The 18,820-nt window shown below is 46.3% G+C and overlaps 1 protein-coding gene across 2 annotated transcripts in view; it reads left to right on the forward strand.

The window, feature by feature from the left end:
* Pinx1 (PIN2 (TERF1) interacting telomerase inhibitor 1) overlaps nucleotides 1–17,691 on the forward strand; it is a 68,783-nt gene extending 51,092 nt beyond the window's left edge. The window contains exon 7 of one of the 2 annotated variants that reach the window (XM_047548272.1): nucleotides 16,907–17,691. In XM_047548272.1, the coding sequence (XP_047404228.1) occupies nucleotides 16,907–17,458 (552 nt within the window). In that variant the 3' untranslated portion in view covers nucleotides 17,459–17,691. The remainder of the gene's footprint in view (nucleotides 1–16,906) is intronic. The other variant, XM_047548273.1, reaches the window with a different exon arrangement.
* Nucleotides 17,692–18,820: the final 1,129 nt, after the last annotated feature.

The following is an 18,820-nucleotide window of genomic DNA, read 5'->3' on the forward strand; positions in this document are numbered from 1 at the left end:
GTCAGAAACGAGGCTTCTTGTCAGTTTGGTTTTTAGTGGACCTTGGTAATTTGCAATTGAATTATTCACGATGCAGGGCACATTATCATCATTGGTCACCCTTTAGTTTAGACTCCATTTTAGCAATCCTTAAAAGGATCCATAACTGTCAGGTTGATACCTTGGGTGCACTTTCTTAAAATTAATAAAATCAACTGCCTGTGAGCTTAAGTTTCAAGTGAGCCAGACCAGCCTGTTGTCTAATCGGTGTGTTTTTAAAAGTATAGCATCGGGCCTCGGCTGACTCAGTCTTTACACAGAGCTGTGGTCTCAGTATAATTTCTTGTTATTTCTTCTTTTAATGTTACCTTAATCATCATCTTCTTATCTAGTTCCTTCCCTCCTTCCAGTTCCTCTTTCTACTTAAGTCAGATGTTTTTCCTTGTCATTCCAGTAGCATTGTCGCATGATAAATGGTAAGAGGAGTGAGCCAAGATCCCCACTCACAGTCTGCGTAGGAAGTCCAGGACACGCACGGCCAGCGGGAGCAGAGGCCTGGGGTGCCGGCCTGAGTGGAGCCAGGCATGATTCCATGCTGGATTCTGCTTGCAGAGGTCGAGGAAGGTAGCATTTTGGGGTGTTCTTAGAGAGGCTCTCCAGGGAGCGAGGAAGACTGTATCTGCCACAGCCCAGACCTGAGAAAGCAGAGCCTCTGGGGGAGCAGTGGTCAGAGCTGCCTGCCTGCGGGGCTATCCGTGGACAAAGGGCAGGTACTTCAGACACTGCTCTCTGGAACTTAGAACACCTCCATCCCAGAAGCCAGCATTTCTTCCATTAATATTGTAGCACTTCAGTATTTCTCCCTAAAAGTTAAGGAACTCTCTTTTAAGTGTGTAATTCCACTACCATGATTATACTCCATAAAAACTGATAATAATCGTGCATTACCGTAGTAAGCAGTCCAAGTTTCCGTTTTCACAGATGTCATGAATTCTGGTTTTCTTTACAGTTTCTTTGTTTGGATCACCAACGGTTTCTCATAACAGTTGATCAAGTATTTTTTAAGTTTCTTTAGATTTTTGAGATCCCCCTCCATATCTTTTTCATTTTTAGAATGATTTTTGGAATAGAATTTTTCCACATATCTACTATTAAATAACTTGGAGATCCTGTTTATATAGGAAAGACGGAATACATATTTTATTCATTTCATCTCCCATTTTCCCCACCTTACCCTGGGTAATTATTATTTTACTCTTTATTGACTTTCTTTTTTAATTCCACATACAAGGGAGATGATGCAGTAGTTTTCTTTCTATCTTATTTCACTTAGCATAATTTCCTTCAGATTCATCCATGTGCCAAATAACAGGTTCTCCTCTTGGGTGACTAATACTCTGTATCTGCCTGTGTGTGTGTGCATGTGTGTGCGTGCACATCACAGTTTCTTTCTCCTTTTATCTGTCCATGACACCTATACTGTCCGTGTCTTGGCTGTTATAAATAATGCTGCAGTGAACAAGAGCATGCAGCTATCTTTACAGTGCGGTAATTTCATTTCCTTGGCTGTGTAACCTGAAGGTTGCTGGGTCAAATGGTAACTAGTTTTAATTTCTTTGAGAACCTTCATATTGTTTTCCATAATGGCTGTGCCAATCTGTGCTCCCATGATTGGGGATACAGCTTTTTTATGCCCTTGCTAATAACCACTATTATCTTTTTTTAAATTTTTTTTTAAATTTTTTTTTTTTTACCACTATTATCTTTTGTCTTTTTTGTAACAGCTGTCCTGACTGTTGTGAGGTGATCTCTGATAATGGTTTTTGACTTGCATTTACCCCGTGATTAGTGACATCGAACATCTTTTCACGTACTTGTTGACTGTGTGTCTCCTTTTGAGAAGTCTCTGTTCACATCCTTTGCCCATTTTTAATCAGGTTATGTTTTCTTATTGTGTGCATTCTTTATGCATTCTTAATATTAACCTCATAAGATACTTGGTTTGCAGGTGTTTTTTCCCAGTCCATAGGTTGCTGTTTCATTTTCTTAATTGTGTCCTTTCCTATGCAGAAGCCTTCAGTTTAATATAATTGCATTTATTTACTTTTGCTTTTGTAGTCTTAGCTTTTGGTGCGATATCCAAGAAAACATTGCCAAAGCCAAAATCAAGGAACTTTCCAAACCCTGTATTTTCTTCTAGGAATTTTATGGTTTCAGGTCTTCCATTTAGGGCTTTTAACCCATTATGAATTGATTTTCATGTATGTGTAAGATAAGTGCTTAGTTTTATTCTTTTGCATGCAGAAATCCAGTTTACCAGCACCTTTGATTGAGCATATGCAAATCAACCAGTGTGATACATATGTCACGACCTAATGGAGACAAAGCCACACAGCGGGGCTGGAACTGTGTCCATCCAAGGAGAAGGGCATTCAGCAGTTTAACTCCTCTCAATAGGGTATAGGTGTTTAGCAATGTTCCTCAACATAAAAAGGGCCATTTAGGGAAAACCTACGGCTAACTGGGAGAGAAACTAGAGGGCTTTCCTCTGAGACCTGGTTCAAGGCCAGGATGCCTTCTTCTGCCACTTCTGTCCCACGTAGTACAGAAGTACTACCAAGAGCACTCAGAACAGTAAAGGAAGAAAAGGTCTCCAAATTGGAAAGGAGGAAGTAAAATTATTTCTTTTTGAAGATGACATAGTCCTATATGTAGAAAATCACAAAGATTCTACCAGAAAATGGTTAGAATTAATAAATAAATTCAGTAAGATTGCAGGTTACGAAATCAACATACAAAACCTTGTGGTGTTTCTATATAAAAATAGCAACCCGAATGCTATTGACATGACCCCAAAGTGGTATTTGACCACTTCCTTCCGGTTGGTCTGAGTTTCCAGGCCTGCTCTGTACATTTGCTGCCCAGACCTACAGCCACCCATTTCTCTGATTTCTCTTTCGTGGTAAATTGTATTTGGAGACCACAATGTAGGCATTAGGATTGTTTATTTGTTCCTAGGTTATCCTTATTCCTACTCCTTGTTATATAGATAAAACTTTTTTTAATGATAAAATATATATGAGTTTATACTTATATTGCCAATTCATATTCGGGACCATAAGGCCTTCCCCATACTTATCTTTTATCTTTATCCACACTAAGAATTTCTGAGCTACCACCCTGCACAAAACTCAATGCCAAGTGGTCTAATGACCTAGGCATTAGACCAGAGACCTTGTGCCTAATAGAAGAAAATGTAGACCCAAATCTATAGCATGTCAGCCTAGGAACTGACTTCCTCAACAAGACTCCTAAAGCACAATCAAGAAGTGAGATGGTATCAACCAAAAAGCTTCTTCACAGCAAAGAGAACAATTAAGAACATGGAGAGCCTACAGTATGGGAGAAAATCTTGGCTCCCTGCACCTCAGATAGAGCATTAATCTCCAGAATATATAAAGAATTCAAAAAACTTAACACCAAAAATACAAACAACCCAGGCAGTAAATGGGCAAAGGAACTCAACAGGCACTTCACAGGAGAAGAAATATGAATGGTCAACAAATATATGAAAAAATGTTCAACATGTCTAGCAATTAGAGAAATGCAGATTAAAACTACACTGAGATTTCAGAATGTCAGTTATCAAGAATAGAAGTAACAATAAATGTTGGCGAGGATGTGGGGGAAAGGTACACTCATACATTGCTGGTGGGACTGCAAATTGGTACAGCCACTCTGGAAAGCAGTACAGAGATTCCTCAGAAAACTTGGAATGGAACCACCAGTTGACCTGGTTATCCCATTCCTCAGTATTTACCCAAATGACTTAAAATCAGCATACCACAGTGATACAGCCATATCAATGTTCATAGCAGTTCAATTCACAATAGCTCACCCTAAAACTAACATAGATACCCTTTAACATATGAATAGATTTTTTTTAAATGTGGAATATATACACAATGGAATATTACTCACCATAAAAAAGAAATACTTTATGACTTACATGGATAAATCTGGAGACTGTAATGCTAAGTGAAATAAGCCAGTCCCTAAAAAACAAAGTCCAAATGTTCTCTCTGATATGTGGATGCTAACACAATAAGGGGAGAAGGAAGAATAGAAGTTGACTGGATTAGACAAAGGGGAATGAAGGAAAGGGAGGGGGCATGGGAGTAGAATGGATATTACTTTCCTGTGCTCATATATGAATACACCACCAGTGAAACTCCACATCATGTATAACCACAAGAATGGAATTCTAATTAGAACAAACTATACTGTTAACATATATCTAAAAAAAAAAAAAAAAAAAAAAAAGAATTTCCAAGATATTATATCACATTACTCATTGTTTATTTCCGATTGTATGTACACTAGTCTCAGAAATAATACCATTAACTTGGTTCTCAAAAAAGAAAGAAAATGGATTGAGAAGATGGGGGCATGGTTCTTTTTGTCCTTAAGGTTCATCCTTTGGGGGTATGTAGAAATGACAATGTTTTAAAACTAATTTCTTTGTGTGTGATTATTCAACCAATTGGTTATAGAACCATGTTTGTTTCATTTTATTTTTAGAAGTTGCTTTTTTTTTTAAGTTTAATTTTGTCCTATGCCTATTGACTCCTGATTATGTTCTCCATTTTTATTCTCTAGATTATATTAGACATTTATTCGCTGCTCCTAGCTGAAACTTGGAGCACAGTTCAGGTGGAACCTGACTCCCAGATGTTCCATCTTCACAGTGGTCATCCTGGCTGGACGGAGCAGCCCCTGCTGCTCGCACTGGCCCTGAAGATTGGCCAGGCTGGGGAGGCCTTCAGACTTGGTGTGCTTTCTCTGCTGCCTTCCATTCAGAATGATTTTCCTGAGTAAGCCTGAACAGATATTCCCATTGTAGTAATGATACACCTCGGGAAGTGTTGCCTCTCCCCAGAGCACCCCGGCAGCTGGTGGGTCATGGTGGGCTGCCTACCCGGCCCTTTCCCATGGTCCTTCTGCCATTTTTATATAAAATGTATGACTCATTGGCAAGAGCCTACCCTCTTGGACCAGAGTAAATCTAAGATTTGATTGCATGATTCAATCTCGAGACCTACGCAGATTACCTAGATTTCCTGCTTGGTCTAGATTCATCCGCAGCAGCTCCTACCGCTGCCCGCCAGGCTGTTTCTAAAGAGGTGGGTCCTTGGCGCCAAGGGAATGGCTGGTCGCAGGTCATCAGCAGCATTCTCCTGCATCTGCAGCAGGCACTTGGCCTCCCTTGTTCCTTTGCAGTACGGACTGGAATTGTCCTGGCCCCAGAAAACGGGTTGTCTGCATGGACGGGTAGCAGTTTTCTCCTCTGCAGCCAGGGCTTTATAGACACCCGCTGGAGGACCAAGTGGCGGACCTACCTTGTGCAGTGGCCCCAGGAACTGGTAGCTCAGGGCTTGGGGGCGGGGCTCAGAGCAAGGAAGGCGGGGTCTTTTGGGCCAGAACGGAAGGTATAAAACCGCCATCCCTGTTGCTGAGTCTTAACAGACAGATGGAAACTCTGCGTTTAGAAATGGAGAAAAAGCAGTTCTAGTTGGGCCAGACCACTTTAAGATGTGCAGAAACTTTCTCTTTTCCTCCTTCTGTAGCCTCCCACCTCGCTCCCTGCTGAGCCACTCAGCACCCCCTCCCGAAGCTGGTTTAGTTTATTGCCGGTCCTGGTGCTGTCTGCTCTGGAAGGTTGCAGGAAGAGCTGATAAGAGACCGAGGACAGAAATCTCGGGTCTTATCTCTCCCCAGCACACGGTGCCGAGAGTGCATCCTTTTCCTGTCCAGAACCAGAGACATAAACGGGCCACCTCCTGGCAGCACGGACTTGAGACAGGGTTGGGCCCGCCTCACTGTCCAGAGGAGCCAGAGTAGGAGAAAGTGGGTCGCTGCTGTTTGGAAAGTTGTTTAGCACCTCTGAAAATACACCTTGTCCTCTAGATGGGCTTCGGGGAAGGCCCTCCTAGGAAGAGGAGAGGCAGGGCGCAGGCAGGGGGGCTCGGCGCCTGGGCACTGTGTGCTGCTGTTTGGCTAGAGTTTTGCCAGGACACAGATTTGGCCTGAAAGGATTAGATCTGGCTTTTTGTTTGTTGACAGATCAGGCAACTGGTTTTAGGAGCTTTTGTGATAATAAGAAATTGACACCAGATGGCCTCATGCAGAAGAGTGAAATACTGGCTCATTTCCTTCTGTCCTTCCCTTCTGCCAGGAAAGTGGAAATTACATTCTCTCTCAGATTTTTAGCCCATGATGTCATGAAAATGGGGTGAAGAGGAACCTTCCTTTGAGAGCGTGGAGTGTGGGGAGGGGCTGGGGAAGGGGCCTTGCTTTTTGCCCTGCATCTGAAGGAGCATGGGGGAGCTCTGGTGAAGCCTGGGCTCTGGGCACCACTGTCCCCCACCATGACAGGGATTCTGCCTGTCAGTCACTGTGCACCCCAGGAGGTCCTGGTTTGTACCTTCAGACTTTACAGTATTGGGGAGCCCAGGGTTGATGTTTGTTGTCAGTTCTGGATTCTTCATAGGCTAGAGAATTCTGACAGAAAAATGTTCAAAGTCCAAAAGTTAATGACAGCTTAAAGAATCACATATATTGTGTGATAGTAAAGGTCTGGTTTTATTCTCGGAAGGTTCTTAGTCCCCTCTTGCTGAGTGCTATGAAATTATCTAGCTGTAATGAATGCTAGAATCGCAGCACACCTTACAAAGCCTATGTCGTGCCAGTGTGGTTGTGCACTCCTGGAGTTCCAGCGACTGGGGAGGCTGAGGTAGGAGGATCACAAGTTCAAGGCTGACGTCAGCGTCTTGGCAAGATCCTGTCTTAAAATAAAAGATTTCACTGGGTTCGAGCTCAGGGCTAGAGTTGCCCTACGTTCAGTCCCCGGCGCCACCAAAACAAAGGTATAGCTGTGCTGTGTCCCACAGAGTTCTAGGAGCTTCGGAAGCCTTCACGAGGGACTCAAGGGAGGAAGGCAGGTTAGAACACAGGCTCTGGACTGCACCAGCCCTGACGCAGCAGGGGTCATGCCTGTTGGTCTTCTGTGTAAGGTGTCCTCTGAAGAAAGGCATGTGGCACTAAAACTACCTTGGCAAAGTGTGAGTAGCCGTGTGTCTATGGCTGGACAGTGGTGCTGTCTGAGGCCCAGGGAGGCCAGGTACTTGTCCATGGTTAGACCTTCTGTCAGATGTGGCTGGATCTTTTGACATGTGCACCTGCTTGCTCACCTAGTTAGGAGCTACTGTTCATAGCAGCACCCACCTGAAGCAGGTGTGTAGACCAGCCCAGGACAGGGGAAGGGCAGGACTTAAGAGTAAGCATTTAAGTACTTTTAGAGGTGTCTGGTAGTCATTTTTATAAATTGGAACTTGTGTTTTATGTGTTGATAAATGTTTATTTTCCCATTCTGATTTTTTTTCTTGTCTTTTACAAAAATTTTGGCCCACGATGGATTAGAGATGTAAAAAGGCAGGTGAGAAAAAAAAGGGGGGGGGGCAGCCCTTAGCCTGCACCCCTGGGAGTTTGAGAGACTCTGAGATTAGGGCACTAATCCCACCAGGGCTGACTGTTTAGGAAAGGCAGACACACTTTGTCACATACAAGAGACTGCTCTTGGCTTTAAGGAATCTTTTTGGATTCTGAGCAGGTAGGGAAAAAGTATCTCTTGTTCTTTTTCACTTCAAGTTTTAATATCTTTCTTATAAAATTTAAAAAATCATAGCTCTGTAAAACCAAGAGAAGCAGTTGTTACAGGATTGTATATTTAATAGCAGTAACTTTTTTTTCATGATCTCCTTTGAACTGTAATCTTGATTTAATGGATTGGAGTTTTTCTTAAATTGAATTTTTTTATAGTTTGTTTTGTTGTTGTTTAGTTTCTGTTTATTCTAAATGTGAATCGCCCCACTGTATTTTTTTGTTGTGATAAGAACATTGAACGTGAAATGGTATATCATTTTTATACTATTTACTATTTAAACTTGACTCATTGAGTTCATAATTTAATTCACTGTTACTAACTTCAATGCCTTTTAAGAATAAATTTCCCCTACCAAATTTACTTCTAAAAATATTCTTAAAATATCCTTATTTGTTACATTGATTTCTTGTGAGTTACAAAGAGTGTGGAAATAATAGCCTTACATAGTGATGAGAATTAAGAGAGGGGAAAAAGGGAAAATTATTTAAAAATGAGAGAGGGGACCTGTTTTGCATGTCAACTATATTATTCTAAATTAATTCACCTTTTTCTTAAAAGTAATCTTGACAGGTCATTCCAGAAATAGATCTTTTCTCTGTGATCTAAAAAGATTGCTCCCCGAGAGCCCCGGCTCTTCAGGCTGCCGAGCCTTCCGTGCTGAGATGGAGGAGCCCTGCCGCCTCCTGCCTGCAGGCCGCTCTCAGGAGGCCGGGGAGAGAACCGGCTGACCCAGAATCATCAAGTAGAGTCGATCTGGAGTATTTTTAGACTTCGTCCCGGAAGCTGTGCCTGTGTGACATTGATCCTCCCTAGCTCTGGAGGACCTCGTTTGTCTTCTGGTGGCCGGGGCCTGGCGAGATGTCACCCAGTGAGCGGCTGCAGCTTTCCAGCCGGGGATCCGGGAGGCGGGAAGCTTGCCGCTCTCCCCGCCGCCCGAGGCTGTGCTTCTCGTGGGTGTTCTGGTGCCAGATCCTGGAGAGGCTGTTGCCATCAGAACCATCCTCTAGAACATGTCGTGAGTGCTGAGCAGGGCAGCTGACTAGGCAGATGGGAAGAAGAAATAGGATGACGAGCTCTGATAACCCTGGCGTTCCTGTGAGGAGCTGGCGTTGCTCCTATTTCTCTCCCAAAGGCCAGTGAGAAGCTAGACATTCTGTGCTTCCTGGTTCCCGTTCTCTTCCTGGAGATGTCTAGTTTCTCTGTCTGAGTTTGAATTCCAAGCAGAGTTCTGATGCTTAATTATTAGAAGGGCCTCTGCATACTCCAGCGGGTTGCTGAGAGTTCCAGTTGGTATCAGGTCACTTTGTGACCTAATGCTTTCCTTGACTCCTGTCCCTTGCTTCTTGAAAACCAGCAGTCAGCAGCCTCTGCTGTTCCAAGACATCATTCAGCAAGGAGGCATTCTGTTACTGCAAGAGGTGCAGATGAGGACTTGGTCTTAGCCCAAAGCCCTCCAGTTCCATGTAGCTACAGTAGCCCCCTCGCAGGGGCACGTGTGTTCCGGGACCCCCAGTGGACGCCTGAAGCCTTTCCTGCCCTAAGTACTTGCCACATACTGTACTTGCCACATTTGGTTTCAGGTGTTCCAGTTAAACTAGCATGAATTTCTTTTTTCTTCTCCATGATTCATCAATACAAGGCTCATTTTCACTGTAGAGCTTTGCATCTTTGCACCCTCAGCATCTGACTTGTTTTCCTTACTTATTAAGTCAAGAACTTCTACCTTTTCACTCAAAGGACACACTTACAACTTTTTTTTTTTTTTTTTTTTTGGCATATCTGAATTGCCAGCATCACTGTTCAAAGTCAGCTATATGATTCTCACAAAAGCAGATCATATTTTATAATAAATTTACCTATTTCCCACTGTGTACAAGTAGTCACAGAAACATCAATAACTTGATTATTATAAAATGGATTCAGGATGTTAGGAGGCCAGTTCTTTTTGTACACATCTTTTTGGGTGTGTACAACTATTTTAAAATGATTTGGAATTCTTTCTATGTGGCTATTCAACCAACTGGTTGTAGAATCAGATGTGTTTCATTTTATAATACATATATTTATTTAGCAAGTATTTAGTGTTAGTACCTGTTAGGTGTACTTGTATTAGATAGAAAACAAATTTCCGCAAATTTTTTTTAACTGATGAAATTCAAAACTATGGACACTGGTAACTTGAAATTCATATTATATTCATATGTCATGAAATATTCTTTTGATCCCTCCCCCAACCATTTAGAAATGTAAAAATAATTCTTATTCTTATTTTTAGTTATAAATTTGTATTTATAAAGGATAACCATCTGCATAAATAATACCTGGATAATACCTGTATTCTTCAACTAATAAAACCAATAAATAGGTGCATTGTACTCTACAGAGTATAAACTAGCTTCCAGTAAATGATGATCAATGCTTTATTGACCATACCTGAAGTGAATTTATAGACTGAAAGTGACAGACCATCTCCATTACTCTCCAAGTAAAGTAGGGTATCGACAGGAGTTTACAGGAGGAGAAGAAAAAGCCGGTTGAAGCAAAATATGTAGCTTTTGATACACCCATCACGAAAGAAGTACGAAGGGATTGCCCAGGCAGGCGTTGGCACGGGAGCCTGTGGTTCTTACTCTTCGCGTGTGGGTGTGCAGAGAAAGCCCACAGCCGTGGTTCGTCAGTCCTGCTCGGGGGAGAGGCTCCTGGCCTCCTGTGGAGTGGTCGTCTGGCCTGTGCCGTGGTGCTCACCTGTTCGCACGTGGGCACACATGCACAGTCCTGCATTTCCCAGTTCAGTTGCAGCATAATTCTCATCCTGTTGTTGGGGTTTTGATTTTTAATATGGCTTTAAATCAAAACAGCTCCTCCGTTGGTGGAGATTTATTTGCTTGTTTATTTAGACTCTACACTTGCTAATGCTAAAAGTGATTGTGTTTCCCAGGCACATTCCCAGAGGCTAGGTGTTACTAAGACTTGGTGTTTTTAGCCTAATTCCAGATGTGAGTGATGGGCATCTACATGCGTTCATTTTCATCACTCCTTATACCGTCCTTTTCTTCACAGATCAGTTTAACTGTGTACATTCTAAACTCTTTCTCTTTTTTTTACTTTGTTGTTAGTGAGGAATGTCATGCTAAGCAAAATAAGCCAATCCCAAAAAAACAAAAGCCTAATACTTTCTCTGATATGCAGATGCTAATTCACAAAGTGGGGGTGGCTAGGTAAGAATAGTTACTGTAGGTAGAGGGGAGTGTGAAGGGATTGGAGGGGTGTGGGGTAGGAAGGATAGTGGAGTGAATCAGACATTATTCCCCCGTGTACATATGTGACTCTACGACGGGTGGGATTCTACATCAAGTACAACCAGAAGAATGAGAAATTATACTCATTATGTATGTGTCAAAGTGTATTTTACTGTCATGTCTTTTGTTTTACTAATTGAAACAAATTTTAAAAATGTTTTTAAAAAGTAAGCAAAGTTACTTAACTGGATTCTTGAGTAGTGGTAAGAAAAACAGTGAAGACTGGGGCAACTCAAAAAAAAAAAAGAAAAGTACCTGCTTTCATACCTGGAGTGCAAAAGTAGCTCTTTTTCAGTAAAACACTGAGAGTTTTCACTGATTTGGAAACCATGAAGAAATACATGAAAGGAAGGTGACACGGAAAGCAGGAAAAGAAGTAGGCACGCAGCAGCACAATCCCTGCTTCCCGCCACCAGCCCTGACCCGCCGCCCGCCCGCCTTTCAGCGGCAGGACGTCTGCAATGACTCCCTCCCACCAGAGCTCGGATTTTCAGACCAAGACACAAAGTAGGCTGCTCTTCCCAGGTTGCTGTCAGGGGCTTTGGTGGAGCCTCCTCCCGCTGCTGTTCGACTTCTCCAGGTGAGCTGCCACTGCCGCTGTCCCCTGCCCTGGAGCTCCCTTGCTCTCCAGTGCACGCTGGCACTGGCTGTGTTCAGCCCATCCCATGGGAGTATGGCAGTTCCCATGCCACCTTACTGTTTCCCAGTTGGTTTGTTCCCTAGAAGGTGCCCGTGGTAACTTGCGGAATAATAGACCAGAGGGAGACACAGATCATTTGGCCTGGTTCTTACGTATTGCTAAGGGCCCCGGGAAGTAAGCTGGTAGACAAACCAAGTGGAACTCACGCATTCCTGGCAGAGTGAGAGAAGCAGTTTGCATCATGAGGCAAGATTCCAGTTAGAAGTGAGTGGTTTTCTCTGGTTCGGAAGATGATTCTACAAATTGCTGATTCCCCTTCACTTCCTACCCTCCACACCCCTTCTTGACATTGGACCTTTCTAACGTGCAGACAGATCCGTGATGACAAACACAAAGCATCGGGTTCAGTGGGTGGTGGCAGGAGCTCTTTCCAGCCCTGATCCAGTCGGGTCTGATTATGGTGCTCTCATGAAATAGTCCTGGATATAAATGAATAAGTTCCCTGCTCATGGAACTTATTTCCTCTGGAAGATGCTTGCAAAGCAAATTATTCAAAACAGAAGATAGAAGCAACTAATTGCTAGTCATGGGAAGTAAACAAGAGAGATCGGTCCACAAGGAATCAGACTTGGTGAAGGAAGTGGTCGAACTTCAAGAAGTGATCTACATGGCTGTGAATGAGGGACCTGAAAGAACATTCTAGGCCAACATAGTGAGTGGTTGAATCAGTACATTCTGCCCCGTCTGTTGGAGAAGGGTATAGAGCACACGCTTAGTGGTCTCTGCATTACCTTCATCCTGGGGAGTCACAAGGTCACTTCATGCCTGGCTTTATCTGCCTAAAATGGATGGGTGCCATTTCTGCCTTCCAGCTGTAATTTGGGTCTGTCAGAACTGTTCTGCTGGAAAACTTACAGAACGTTTTTTTCGAGCTACTCCCTTGCCAGGCTTTCTTAACTTTTCACAGACTGGTCCAGTGCTGGTGATGACAGGCTGCAGTGGAAGCAGGATTTGCTCATCACAGGCAATAACCATCAGAGCCAGGAGCCCAGTTGCTCAATCCACCACCCTTGAGCTCTGGGTGTCTGCTTTTTTCTTTCATCGAGAAAAGTTCATTGAAAGGATGACTGTTGCAGTGAGACCTCTGGGTCTCACTGTGCAAACCAGAAGGCTTGTGTCATCCTGCCCCTTCAGGTCAGCAGTGCCAACTGAGAAAGGCCTTGCCTCTGAAACCTGCCCCTGGACCCACACGTCTGCAGTGAATGGTTTGCCTTTCGTGTATGGTGCATCTGCTCCCAGCGCCTAGCTGTGCAGTCGAGTCCTTTCCTTGCCCCAGAAGAGACTGACAGCATTCTTCTGAGAATAAGGAGAGTCTCCTCCATTTGGACATTTACTGGTAATCCATCTCGGCATACCTGTCTGCATGTCAAGAGCAGATTGCTCTACCGCCCAGAGAGCCTTTATGGATGACGCTTCCAGCTCCCACACCTCCAGATGGAACATTTAGAAGAAGCACATGTTGGAGAAGAGTTGGCATCTGTGGTTCACATGTCCTCCTGGGACCTAAGAGGGTCGTGACGTGTGTGGTCCAGGCTCAGGGGTCCTGTTCTACAGGGTTATCTTTCCTTTGCTGCCATCCGCTTGCTTTCATGTGTCATTGTCAGTCCCAGGTTGCCAGAGACGGGCTCAGGCCTTAAGATTCTCCTGCTCTCGACATGACACTTGCCTCTATACCCGTGAACCACGTGAATCACCTATGTCCAGTGAGTATACTAGGTCGAAAATAGCCACCTCACGCATAGCCAGCTCTCTGCACTGCAAGTTCCCAAGTGGCAGTTGCCCAGTGTCTGCTCAGAAGGGATTCTTGCTGCAGGTAGAAGGCTGGACTTGGGTTTTACTTCCTGATTTAAAACAGTCAGACTTTTTCAGGTAAATCTACATGCTAATTTGACACTCTTAACCCTGACTTGAGGATATTTTTATTTTTATGAATTACAAACAGATAAGTTATTTTTTTCTCCTTAAAAAGTGGTATCTCTGTTAACTTTTTTCTTAGCCTCTGTCCTCCTCAGAGTTGAGCATGGACGCTGGTCCCTGGGTTGTACAATCAGTTGTAATGTATGTTAGTGTTGGGATGGCTTCTGAAAGGAGGAAAGGTGACAGGTGAGTCTCTGCCATGTGGGCTGAAAGGGCACTGCACCTGGCAGCCTGGGAGCTAGTCCCCCTCCTGTCATTCCCTGGCCGCAAGACCTGCAAATGATGCTCCTTGAGTCCCACTTCCTACCCTGTAAGGTGGAAAGAATGCCTCTCCTGGTTGCCGTGAATCGTTCAAGAGGCCACATGCCTTTAAGTGCCTGGCACCTAGAAGGTGGCTGCCTTCTTCAGGGCCCCTGGGGATGGCCACTTCAGGTGCAGTTCCTCATGTGGTTCTTCTGGCTTTAAATGGTCAAGGCTCTGTGACTTAGGACTTAGGTTTAAAATAGATTCTAGTTAGTAGTTACTTCAGTTTTTTGTTTTATTGATTTTAGCTTCTGCTTCGTATCAGGTCTTTGGAATGAATTCTTACTTTTGATTTGATACTAAATAGCGTCTAGTTCTCTGAGCTCTCCTGAGCACTAGTGCTGGAGGTGACGTTTGGACCAACACTCCCTCCCCAGCGGCGCACACGTTCGCGCATGCTTCAGTGCAGCTGCACTGCTGCCGCTTCTCACGTGGCCTGGCTGTTGGGTGGCGGTTTCTGTGACTGAGCTCCTCTCTGCCACTGCCTCTCCAGACCTTCCCTCTGGGCCCCATCGAGCCACACCCCACGTGTCTTTTCAGAGACCAGTGTTGTAGTCCTGCGAGGGACCTCAGGAATCACCTCATTTAACCTTATTTTGAACCTTTCTTGAAGTGTTGAGGCCCAGAGAGGTTGTGGGACTTGTCTTAAGGACTTACATTAATTTACAGCAGGAATTGGAATTTTTCAAAAGATGTTTATGAATCCCTCAACTTCAGTCAGTTTTTGTCAAGGTGACTGGTGAGACGCATCTCCCTTGGTAGTATTTTTAATGGAATTGGAGGTTTTCATGTTTTTGAAGTATATTTCACTAGTTTTTAGAACACCATTAGCAAACTGGAACATTCTCAAAGTTAACAAACTCGAGGAAGTCATTTTGAAACAGTAGATTGTTTTTTGAGGTTGTGTTGTGTGTTTCATGGACATTTGTGAAGACACCAGTTGTCTGTTTCAGAATGCTCCCCAAATGATTGTCGCCTCCTGACCGTTTACCTTGGGGTGTGGTCTCTGAGAAAGGGCTTCCTGCTCAGGACTGTGGCGTGGGTCATGGGCGTGGCTCCTGCAGGGTTGGAGTTCAGTGTGCCCCTCACTTGGGTCTGTGGGTTTTGAAAGCCATTCCCACCCCTGTGGGAGGCAGATGACTGCCCAGCACTGACCAGCATCCACGGCAGGTCATTTGTCCACACGCGGGGACACGTAAGGCTTGTGCTGGCACCGCTGAAGCTCATCCTGTACCCCATTGAGCTTGATGTGAGTGCCCAGCGCTCCTGAGCTCTGTCACCAAAGAAGCTGCTTAGGGAGGAACCTGTGTTCTGGGATTACAGAGACCTCTGACACCAACAGTGGACTCGGAATGTTCTAGGCGTGATTGATGCCAGCCCTCAGCCTCCACTAGCCTGTTCAGCCAGGCATTAGGAAGGGGTGATGACCTGGCGGGACCAGCAGCTGAGGGTCTGGTGTGCAGGTGAGCTGTGTGTCATTCACAGACCCGCCCTGGAGCAGCGGGCCATCCCGAGCCTCTGCCACCTGAGTGGGCCACCTCCTGCACCCCCCTGTGGCCCCGGAGTGTGCACTGCCATGGGCCGCGAGGTCCCCTCCGTCAGCGTGGGATGGCGCCACGCAGCACTTCAGCCCCTAGCAGCACTGAAGGCACGAAAAGGCCAAGGACCTCGTTTTGTATTCTGGGGCAGCTCTGTTTTATTTTTCTCAAGATTACCTGGTGCGTTTCTAGCAAAAAGTGAATGCTGATGGATCAAATCTTGGTTATTTACCCCACTGTTCTGCATTTTGTTTGTGAAATTTCAAAACTGACCACATGATTTTAATATTTTTGTCCAGAGGCTAGAAAAAATGAGGTTACTGTAGGTTTGTTAAGTGGTGGTGAGAACCAGGGTACCCCTTGGTGAGGGCTCTTTGGGGCAGTGCCACTGGAGCCCCAGTTTCCCTGGATATAATATTGATCCTGCTCGAGTTTCAAAGGACATTACTTTTGATTCTACTGAGCTGGTTTTTGAAGCCATTACCATTATGGCAAAAAAACAGGGGGTCTGTTTGTGCGTGCTGGTTTATGATTCGGGCAGAGCGGGACGGTCACAGCACAGCCAGGGGAGTGGGTCAAGTCCTGCCTGGAAATGGCTTCCTTTGTTCAGAGCTCCGCCCTGCCTCTGCCACGCAGGGCACCCAGCAGTGAAGGAAGGGACCAACTCCATTTCTGTTTCATGACTGGATATTTTAACTGTGTCTATGGGCAGAAGTTTCTAGATATTAACTTTTCTTTTCACACATTGATTTCTACCACCAGCAGCCAACCTGATGGCCTCAGCCCACATGGTGTGGGATTATTACTTATCCCAAATTCTTGTGTTAGGCATTTTCTCTCCCTTCTCAAGCTTTCCTGCTAAGTGGATTTATTTGACATTGAAATGCAAACCTTCGTTCATCTCAGCTGCTATGACTAGTTCCTCAAATTTAAGAACGAGGCTACGACAGCCATGAGCGGCTGAGTGGGGATGGTGCGTGTCCCTCTCCCCACCCCACCAAGGGAAGGACATGCCATAGGCAGCCTCCACACTGGCTCGTGCTCCCCAGGTGGCCGTGCTCTACGTGGCAGGAGAAGAAAGGTGTTCCTGAAAAACCAGGTCCAGGTTGAGGATGGCTCCTGTCCTCAGGAGGTTCATCTGCACACGGGACAGCTTGTCGAACAAAATCCCAGAGCTCCAGAGCTGCAGTGTCCCTGGTGTTATGGGAGACTGGGGGCTGAGTCACCGTGGTGGCACTGTCGCTGGGGAAGCGTGGGCAGTGTGCAGTTAGCGTGTCCGTCCTGCCCCTGGTGTGCGCTGTGCCCTGCACTCACTGTCCAGCGGGCAGCTGGAGACAGGCAGCCTGCTCAGCCTCGCCCCCCGGTGCAGGTGTGATGGCTCCCTTGGAGTCCTGGCTTCTGTGCGGGGTGAACAGCTGAACTTAACCGCCTCTTCGCTCTTCCCCAGCAGGACGGTCGCAGCCCCTGCACTCCAGATGGGAGCGAGGCCTCCATGACCACAACCAGCGCCGTCACCATCCAGGAGTACTTTGCCCAGCGAATGGCCCAGCTCCAGAGCAGGCCGCGGCTCCCAGCTTCCCAGCCCAGCCTTCCAGAGACCCGGGTGGAATGGAAAAGCGGGAAGAAGAAAGAGAAAGAGGTGGCAGACAACCCTGAGGAAGGGTCCCACCCCAAGGCCAAGCGGTCTAAAAAGGGGAAGTCTGAGGAAGAGAGCCAGGGATGTGTGGCCAAGAAGAGAGTGCCCGTGGAGGGGCAGCCCAGAGGGCCCTGTGGGGACGAGTGTTCTAAGGTCCCTGCCGAGGCCGCAGAGGGCTGCGTGCAGCCTCCTGATGACCAGGGTGGTGCCCCAAAACCCCGAAAGAGGAGAGCAAAGGACAGGCCGCAGAAACCAGCAGAGGTGGCTTTGGATGCCACACTGGACAACGAAGCACCCGTGGCAAGAAGAAGGCAGAAGAAGAAGAAGAGGAGGAAGGAGGAGGAGAAGGTGGCTTCCAGGTGAGCTCTCGCCAGCAGGGCCCTTCCGGCCACTCCGCTGTCACACTGCCGGGCAGACTGGCCTGCAGTCAGAGCAGCGAGCACCGCAGCTCGGGCACATCTTTAACATGCCTGTGGACTGCCGCGTCTCGCCCTCTCGCCACATTTCCCCAAGTCATCGTCCCTCCCGGGAGAGCTGTTTAATGATCCAGATCATGGCTCTTTACATCAACAAATAAATGTCTTTTTAAACTCTGAGCCCTTCCATGAGTGGTTATGTGTATGCATATGAACACACACAGTTGTGTGTGTGTGTGCACGTGTGCACACATCCTTGTCCCGTCTGCATTTGCTCTGATTTCCTCCAGCAATTTCCTCCAGTGCTGCCTTCTGAGGGACCTGGTCTAATTAAGGGATTAAGAGCAGAGGTTTGGATTCAGATAGCTCCTTCTGTTCTGTAGCCAGCCATACATTTCTGCCAAGTAGGAATTACATGACTGCATTCCCGAGTGAGGGGTTTGGCTGTGCTGTGGCTTGGGTTTTAGTGGGGCAGCTGTTCCTCTCTCTGAGTGGTGATGGCCGTGTGTGCTGCGGGCTTCCACCCACAGTGACACTGACTCTGAGACAGTCCGACCTTCAGCTCTCACTGGAGGCCTCTGGCAACTCCTGTGCTCAGTGTAGGGTCAGCCACCAGTCTGTCTCAGTGTCCTTGAGCACAGATCACCCATGGTGGGCTCTGCTCTCTGTGTAGCGACCAGGAGGTCCTCAGAAGGGTCAAAGAACCGAGAGGCGAGGACCAAGAAATGATGTGGCTTCAGCGTCTCCAGGCTGGGACTGCCACATGCAAGTTCTTCAGAGTGTCTGTCTTGTACACCGTCAGACACCGTCAGCCCTGCGCAGACTGGGGGTGCCCATGTGTCTGCCCTCCTCCTGCCACTTGCTGGCCTGCTCCTGGGCACCTGGCTGATCTCCGCCTGTGCGGGTTCTCAGAAGAAAGTGTGCCGGTGTGGGCAGTGAGGACACAGCCCTGTCCCCCAGCCGGAGTCCTGCTGTTTACTTGTCTCTTCCTCCTCTTCATCCTCGTGTGCTCTTGCTCCCTCTTTCTTGCCCTCTGGTTTTGGCTCCAGGCTCTCCCAACCCCTTCCCATGCCCTGCTTCCCGCCCTGCCAGGGCAGTCTCGTGCTGCTGGTCCTGCTTCTGAGTGGGGTGGCAGGGAGGCCCGGGCTCCTGTTCTTCTCCCCTTGATTTGCAGATCACTGCTGGTGGCAGAACCAAAACTTACGCTCTCCTGCCCTTGAGAGCGTGCCCTGCTCTCAAGGTCAAATGTTACACAGGAAGCCTGCCCTGAAATGGAGGAAATGCACAGAGAGTGTTCGGGTTGGTCTCT

The sequence above is a fragment of the Sciurus carolinensis genome, chromosome 4, assembly GCF_902686445.1.
Source record: "Sciurus carolinensis chromosome 4, mSciCar1.2, whole genome shotgun sequence".
Classification (NCBI taxonomy): Eukaryota; Metazoa; Chordata; class Mammalia; order Rodentia; family Sciuridae; genus Sciurus; species Sciurus carolinensis.